The sequence below is a fragment of the Arvicola amphibius genome, chromosome 3 (genome assembly GCF_903992535.2).
Source record: "Arvicola amphibius chromosome 3, mArvAmp1.2, whole genome shotgun sequence".
NCBI lineage: Eukaryota > Metazoa > Chordata > Mammalia > Rodentia > Cricetidae > Arvicola > Arvicola amphibius.
The window spans coordinates 176,531,740-176,540,366 of NC_052049.1; the positions used below are offsets into that span (position 1 = coordinate 176,531,740).

At 47.3% G+C, this 8,627-nt stretch overlaps 1 protein-coding gene across 1 annotated transcript; it reads left to right on the forward strand.

Annotated features, from left to right (window-relative positions):
* The first annotated feature begins 1,486 nt into the window (after positions 1 to 1,486).
* On the forward strand, positions 1,487 to 6,065 carry LOC119808744 (serine protease 42-like). Its single transcript, XM_038321157.1, has 5 exons — positions 1,487 to 1,706; positions 2,036 to 2,192; positions 2,627 to 2,889; positions 3,972 to 4,132; positions 5,850 to 6,065. The coding sequence occupies exons 1-5, from the start codon at positions 1,487 to 1,489 to the stop codon at positions 6,063 to 6,065; spliced, it is 1,017 nt and encodes a 338-aa protein (XP_038177085.1).
* Positions 6,066 to 8,627: the final 2,562 nt, after the last annotated feature.

Here is an 8,627-nt window from a genome sequence, read left to right on the forward strand (position 1 = left end):
AGCTCTGTGCCTGTCACGTCAGTCTTCACTGTCCCTGGACCTAACAGCCTGCGACAGATCCCAGCATGCTGCAGCACAGTAGCTTAGGCTTGTTTTTAGCTAGCTCTTATACCTTAAGTTAACCCGTTTCTATTCATCTGTGTGCTGCCCTGGGGTTCCTTTACCTCACGTACACACTTCCTATCCTGCTCCCTCTGTGTCTCCTGGCGGCTCCTCAGACTCGACTCCACCTTTATTCTCCCAGCTTCACTCTGCCTCCGAAACCCTGCCTAGCCACCAGCCAATCAGCATTTTATTAACAGTGAGAGCAACACATCTTCACAGTGTACAGAAGGAAGCCACAACCAAGAGGCTTCTCTGCATATATAAGACCCTGTCTCTAAGGGGAAATTACTGGATGTAGAGTTTTGTTTTGTTTGTTTGTTTGTTTGTTTTGTGGGTGGAGGTGTGATTATTGGAATGTATTCAAGATGTATGGACCTGCTTGCCCACTCTTCTTATGACCAAAAGAGTATCTTAAAGAATGTGTCACTTTTAAAAATAAATTGATGAGGGAAGTGGAGAACCATCATCCTTAAAAAATTTTATGGCTCTCTTCCTTCCATTGGGAAAGTGTGAAAATCACAGACGGTCCCTCCATTTTCCCACTTCAACAGGGATGATGCTCATAGAGGAAGAGACCTAGGGAACATCTGGGCACCAAAGAGAAAATCATGAGTCACCACAGAAGACATCAGGAACATGGAACAGTAAGAAACGGCTAGCTTGCAGGTATCTTTGGTGGTGGCTAATTTTTAAAAATACATTTATTTTTATTTTATATGTCAGCATGTTTTGCCTGTATTTGTGTATGTATGTGCATTCCTGGTGGCCACGGAGGCCAGAAGAGGGCACTGGAGTCTCTGGACCTGGAGTTGGGAATGGTGCCAGTCTTCATGTGGATGCTAGTAATTGAACTCCAGTCCCCTGCAAGAGCATCGAGTGTTCTTAAGCATTGAGCCTCTCTCCAGGCTGGACATTGCTAATTTTGTTCCAGCTTGTCCTGTGACTGAGATAGAATAATAGCCTACAAGTCTAGATCTGATGAATGAACCTCGGGTTGAGGTGCCTTTTTGGAGAACGAAGGCTCCCCCTTTTAATCCCAGAGTCACCCTCCCCCCGCTCTCCCCCCCTCCCCCGTACCAGTTCCACACCAGGTCCCGCAGGAAGTGCGGGTCCTGAAGCGGGAGGTCTCCATCAAGGACGTTTGTCCCCTCTGTCCCAGGCAGTACTCTGGGTGTGCGCAGTGTGCTGTGAAGATCTGAGTGTAAGCAAGAACACGTTTCCCGCCCGGGAAGCCAGGACCCTCCCTTGATGCCTCTGACGCTCTGGCGCCTCCCTTCGAGGAGCCCGTTTCTCCGTTTCTCCGACAGAACCGAGGGCGGTCCCGCGAGCCTGGGAAGCGGGTGCCACTTACCGGGAGAGGGGTGGTGGCCTACTTGGTGGCATGGCGTCCGGGGGTGGCTCCCTGGGTCTCATAGCCTGCCTCTTGTTGTTTCAGTCAGAGCTCTGGGAGGCCTGGGCAGCTGCCGCTGTTTTCTCTACTTCCGATTTCTCCTCAGGGCACAGTGAGATCCCAAGGGTGGACCCATTGTCACCCTTGCAGGTGCAGGTGACTGGGATGGTCAATCAGGACCGATCCTCTCCTTTCAAGCCGTTTTCCTTCGGTAACTTGTGATGGGGTGTCTGTGGCAAGGGGAGGGCTGTGTCAAGGCCCAGAGTGGGAGATAGTGACACCCTGAATTCTAGGGATGTGGGTTCAGCCCAGGCCTTTGTGGGGTAGAGTCTGGTTGCCTTGCCTGTGGCTTCTGAGAGGAACGTGACTGCCAATGCGCAGTGTGTGACACCACAGCTTGGAGGATATGAAGCACCGCTGGTGTCCAGCAGGACACACATAGCCCCCTTCTTGGTTGTCGTCGGGTCCTCTTGATGTTTTCTGTGGAACCACTAGAAGAGAGTGCTTGATTCTGAGCCTTCCCAAATTATCCTCACTCAGGCTGTGGCCAACCCCTGATGAAAATCATGGGAGGCATGGACGCTAAGGAGGGAAAGTGGCCCTGGCAGGTGAGCGTGCGGGTCAGACACATGCATGTCTGCGGAGGTTCCCTCATCAGTGCCCAGTGGGTGCTGACTGCAGCCCACTGCATTTACAGGTGAGGAAATCTCCAAAACAAGACTCACAAAAAGTGTGTGTGGGTGACCTGCTGTGATCATCATGTTACTGGAAATGCTTAAGGTGGGGCACAGGTGAGGGCACAGGTGAAACAACTGAGAGATCAAAAGGGGGCTGTGAGCCGGGCGGTGGTGGCGCACGCCTTTAATCCCAGCACTCGGGAGGCAGAGGCAGGCGGATCTCTGAGTTCGAGGCCAGCCTGGTCTACAAGAGCTAGTTCCAGGACAGGCTCTAGAAACTACAGGGAAACCCTGTCTCGAAAAACCAAAAAAAGGACTGTGGTTATGGAGGCAGAAAGCTCAAGCGTGGGCAAAGGGGCAGGGGCCATGTCAAGAAGCAGAAAACAAGGGGAAAGGGTAGAAGAGAGCCTCCCAGGGTCATGGCTCCTAAGGCGATGCATCTTCTCTCCCACAGCCGAATCTCGTACAATGTCAAGATGGGCGATCGGAGCGTCTACCACGAAAACACAAGTCTGGTGATTCCCATCCAGAAAATCGTTGTCCACCCCCAGTTCTCATCAGCTATTGTTGTTAAAAATGACATAGCCCTTCTCAAGCTCCAGCACCCCGTGAATTTCACCTCTCAGATTCACCCTATCTGCATCCCTCCAGAGAATTTTTTTGTGGGAACTGGGACCAAGTGCTGGGTGACGGGATGGGGCAAAACAGACCCAGGTAGTAAGATCTGGTGCTCAGGAAGAAGCGTGGCCTTATCCCTACAGTAGACACAAAGGATAAAGGGGGACAGGCTCCTTGGCACAGGGTGATGGGCGGTTTGGTGAGCTTAGGTGATCCCAGTTTTGTGCTGAGGTCCTTCATTGCAACACGGATATCTGATGACAGCCTCCTGTGTCAAATCTCCTTTTGCAGTTTTGTGGGGTCACGTGCTGAGTGATTATGGGTATTTCCAGTGGACAAGGGCTAGATGCGATGGAATTATCCTGGGTGGATTTTCAGATTTACCTTATGTGCACGAGGGTTTTGTCTGTATGTCTGTCTATGCAGCAAATGCCTGCCTGGTACCCAGAGGTCAGAAGAGGGTGTCATGTCCTCTGGAACTGGAATTATGGGTTGTTGTGAGCCTCCATATGGTTGCTGAGGAAACTAAAGTCTGGTCCTCTGCAATAGCAAGTGCTCTTAGACGAGAAGTGGTGGCCCACGCCTTTAATCCCAGCATTTGGGAGGCAGAGGCAGGAGGATCTCTGTGAGTTCAGTCAGTTGAGTTTGAACAGAGTGAGTTCCAGGATAGTTGGGGCTACGCAGGGAAAGCCTGTCTTGGGAAACAAAACAAAACAAGTGCTCTTAACTGCTGAGCTTTCTCTCTCCAGGTCCTTAGATAGATTTTTGCTCGGGAGATAATGAGCTGCCTACCAGCTTCTCAATAGAAATACCTATCTTGGTAGTGAGGGAGTTCTTTATGCCTAGAGGAACTGGGAAAGCCAGAAGGCCTCTGTTGGTATGCTTCTTATGCACGAGAAAAAGTCACCTGTGACCTTTAGGGTTCTATCTCTCTGCGAGCCTGTGATTATGTTCTAGAGAGTGAAGAAAATTGGTTGGATGTGGTATTATGTGCCCAAGTATAAACAGTTTGAGACTAGTTTGATTTACATAAACACATCAGTCTCACCAACAAACAAAAAGTAACTTAAAGAGTCAGACGTTAGGATACCTTGTAACTATTACTACTGGCATTCAGTAATGTGCTCACTGGGTTCTCTGTCCACTGTGAAGATTCATACACTGCCGATCTTCTTCATTAGCATCGGATGTTCCAGCGGAAATTCTTCAGGAGGTGGACCAAAATATCATCCATTATGCCGAATGCAATGAGATGTTGAAGAGGGCTACATCGACTTCTAGAGACCTAGTCAAGAGAGGGATGATCTGTGCCTATAAAGATCAAGGAAAGGATTCTTGCCAGGTAAGTGCATGCCTTTTCCTCGACCTCAGATGGCAAGGCCCCAGTTCTTTGCCACCTCCTTTACTCAAGACAAGTCATGGGGAGAGCCACACTCCTTCTGGCTCTTGAAGTTGACCTTGCCTGGTCTTTCTATGTAGCACAGCATGGCCTTAAACGTGAGATCTGCTTGTGTCAGCCTCTCAAGCATCGAGATTATAGGGAGACACCACCTTGTCCATCTGGTCTGGTTCTTTCTAAAGGATGTGGCCTGCTGTGTAGGTTGCTGCATAGGGTTCTTGTTTACCTGTTGAGTTTGGGAATGGATAGTCTAATCACATTTTGCATTGAGTTCTCCTATGTCTTAGGGTTCTTATTGCTATGGAGAGACACCATGACCATGGCAACTCTTATAAAGAGAACATTTAATTGGGGTGGCTCACTTAAGCTTCAGAAGTTCAGCCCATTATCATCATGGAGGGGGAGCATGGCAGCGTGAGGCAGACGTGGTGCTGGTTGTATCTTGGCTTGCAGGTAACAGGAAGCTGAGACACTGGGCAATATCCTGAGCACAGGAAACCTCAAAGACTGCCCCCGCAGTGATACACTTCTTCCAACAAGTGTATACCCACTCCAGCAAAGCCATACCTCCTAATAGTGGTTTTGAGGCCAACTACATTCAAACTACCGCATCCTCTGTGGCAGTTACCATGACAAAGGGAGCACCAACCTGTGTTAACTGAGCTAACCTACACCACAACCTTGCAGCTAGCATCACTGACTGATTGACGGGGGTCTCTGTGGCAGCAGGTTTGGGAGGAGAATATGTAGGAATGGACTCTATAATGTAGAAGGGTTTTGCTGTGTAGGTTAAGGGCATCAGAGGAAATTCAGGTTAAATGTAAGGAATTAGGAGCTCCTACATAAAAGTGATATTTAATGGGATTAAAAAAGGATTTTATTTATTATTTATTCATTCATTCGTTTGTTTGCTTATTTATTTACTTATTTATTTATCGAGGCAGGGTTTCCTCTGTAGACCAGGCTAGCACCAAACTCACAGAGAACCGCCTGCCTCTGTCTCCCAGGTACTGGGATTAAAGGCGTGTGCCCCTACTGCCTGACACTTATTTTTATCTTATGTGTGAGTGTTTTGCTTGCATGTATGTGTACGCACCAGGTGCATGCAATGCCTGCAGAGGCCAGAAGAGGGCGTAAGATCCCCTGGAACTGGAGTCACAGGTATTCTGGATCACCATGTGGGTGTTCTCAAATAACCAAGGGTCCTCTGCAAATGCAGCAAGTGTACTCAACCACAGGGTCATCTCTCCAGCTTCTCGGAAGCAGAATTCAGCAGCAAACACCACTGTGGCTCCAGAAATAATGATAATAACATCAGGGGATATTATCATTTTCCCATAACTTTTCGGTGGCCATATTGATATACCTAGTTCTGGTATTTGTGCGTTAATAGAAGTTTGGGTCTGGTAAGGATACTTCCCTTACCCTTCTATTCTCTCCCTCTCTTCTGAGACAGTGTCTTGGTTTGTAGCTTGAACTCCCCAAAATTCTCCTGCCTCACCCTCCTTTAAGGCTGCTACTATAAGCATATACTCCAGCTGGGTCTTTGGGTGTCCGAGGAAACCCTGCGTGAGCCTATCTCCCTCATGTTTCCACTGCCGTCAGCACAGTCCAATGGGCATCAATTCCATTCTTGCCATATGTTTCTTTCTTTCTTCAGGGAGATTCTGGCGGCCCTTTGGTCTGTGACTTGAATGATAAATGGGTGCAGGTGGGCATTGTGAGCTGGGGCATTGGCTGTGGCCGCCGAGGACATCCTGCAGTTTATACCGACATTGCCTTCTACAGCAAGTGGCTAACCGAGGTGGTGAACCAGGCCTCTTGCTTCTATCCATGGGTCTTCCTCATCTTACCACTGTGTTCGCTGACCCTGTGACTTCCTGTGGACATGCCGACCGCTGTATCTCACCCCACCCTCTTTCTGAGCCTCTCCCTTTCCTTTCCGTTCCTTCCCAATGTCCTTTCTTCAAATTCCGTTTGGGATCCCTTTCCCTGGAGAGAGTCAAGGTGAAATGTGTCAGGGGTCTGAGAGACTTCAAAGTGTTCCGGCCTGGTGCCCCAGTGGCCATCCTTGGCCACACTGCTCCTGAGCGGCACTCTGCCTGGCAGGAATGAAGGTGGATCAATTCCAGCTTGAGGGCAAACTGGTCTGCCAGGTGAACAACAATGACCTACGAGAGGACTTCATCGGTGGTGCAGCGAGAGCTAGACCCGACTCTGGCTTAAGGGCTCTCACCTCAGATTCTGTCATACTAGAGTTAGCTTGGGGATCACTGAGAGAGAGAGAGAGGACCTTCAGTGTCCAAACTATAACCATTCTCTCTCTCAATCTATAGTTACATTTCTCATTGAATGTAATTTGCAACCATGTTCAAAGATAAAGTGAAATTTGAAAATAATTAAGAATGTATGAGCAGATTTCCTTATTTCTCTTAAAGAATTTCCTTTTATAAGTAAAACTATGGGGGTGTATGAAGTACCCTGCCCTGCTCAGGCCCAATGACAAGAGGACGATTGATATCATTAAACTCAAGTGTCCTGTGCCTTGGTGTTTAACACTCTTGTTTGAGTTCTCTCTAAATCTTGGTTTTGGTTGTGTGGAAGACACTTTACTCTCAGCCCACAGGAAACACAAACTAGCCCCTGGGCAAGGCTTTTCTTTTCCTTCTCGAGTCCTCTGAAATAGCTCTCAGCCTCCCTCACGATTGATGGCTTGCACACATTCTCTTTCGCGACTGTCTCTTTAAGGCTTTTGCCATGTCTGATTCAGATACTTTTTATTGCCGATTTTTAAAAGCCATTCTTCATGTGTTCTGATAGGAGTATTAAATCTGTGACTTGATTTGTTTTTAAGTGGAGGTTGTGAAGAATTTTCTTCTTTTTTTTCCCCCTTAAAAAGGTTTCTAATGTTAGCCTTGACATGTCTGTGATCAACAAATTAACTTTTGTTCATGGCATAAGATAGAAATCAAAGTATGTATTTCTATGCCTTAATGTTTGTTAAATTTTTACAACATGATTTGTTGAAATGCATGTGTTTCAGCGTCAAGTTACACCACCAACTGACAGTGTATTTTAATTTTAGCACCTATTTCTTGACTCCACTCGATCCCTGTCCACCTACATATTCTTAAATAAAATGCCACTCTGCCCTAATTATTGTGTTTCTAGTCTTGAAATTTGATGTTGTACCTACAAAGCCATTCACATTCTTTGCAAGCTCCAGTCTCTTGGAACTGAGGACTCTGGAGATAACTCAGTTGTGAAGTGCTCACTGCACATGCTCACGTGAGGACCTGAGTTCAAGCCCCAGCCAGGATGGTGGTACGCACTTGTCATCCCGGTGCAGGAGAGGCAGAGAGCAGCAGACCTCTGGGACTACTTACGCTGCCAGGTCAGCCTAACAGGCAACTCCAGATCCGCTGAGGGGCTCTGTCTCAAAAATACATAGGGGGCGGCTTTTTGAGGAACAGTACCCAAGTACTTCTGTCCTGCATGTTCATGTTCACACTTGTGCATGGGTACCTGTTCACACCCAAACACACACATGTATGTATACACACCCAAATAAAATGTATGTGGAGGGCCTGGAGAGATGGCTCAGTGGTTAAGAGTGCTTGCTTGTTTTGCAGAGGGCCTGAGTGTGGTTCTCAGCATCTCCTCTCAGCTGCTCAGAGCCGTCTGTAACTCTAGTTCCAGAGGATCTGGCCTCTAAGCTCGCCTGCACATGTGTCTGCATACATACGCACAAATAAAAATAAAATGAAGCTTTAAAAACTGTATATGGGAAAATCAAAGGACACAGAATAACTGATGCAAACGATACGTTATTTGATACGCTAATCAATACAGGGTTGTATTGGCATTGGGGCAGAAATATCGATCAGTGGAACAGAACTAGGAATCTAGAAAGAGGTCTGCACCTGTATAGCCAGATGATTTTAGTGAAAGGGTATTAATGCAAGCTAATGGGGGGAAGATAGTCTTTTTATTTAGCAAATGGTTCTGAGGGGCTAGGAACGTACCTCAGTATGGTGGAGCGCGTGTCTAGTGTGCATGAGGCACTTGGTTCAATACCTAGTGCCACAAAAAATGAAGTGTGTTAGAAAAATGACCTTTGTGCCTGGCAGTGGCACCACACACCTTTAATTCCAGCACTGGGGAGGCAGAGATAGGAGAATCTCTGTGAGTTCGAGGCCAGCCTGGTCTACACAGTGAGTTCCAGGACAGCCAGGGCTACACGAAGAAACCCTGTTTCAAAAAACCAAAAACCAACAAACAAAAAGAAATAAAAAGGAAATGGCCTTTGCTCTTCACCTGGCAATGTATAGATATTTTCTTCTGTTAATTAAAATAAATTATAGAACTCAATATAAATCATGAATCTATAAAACTTCTAAAGAAAGCCAGAAGAAAAAAACCCATGGTTCTTGCGTAG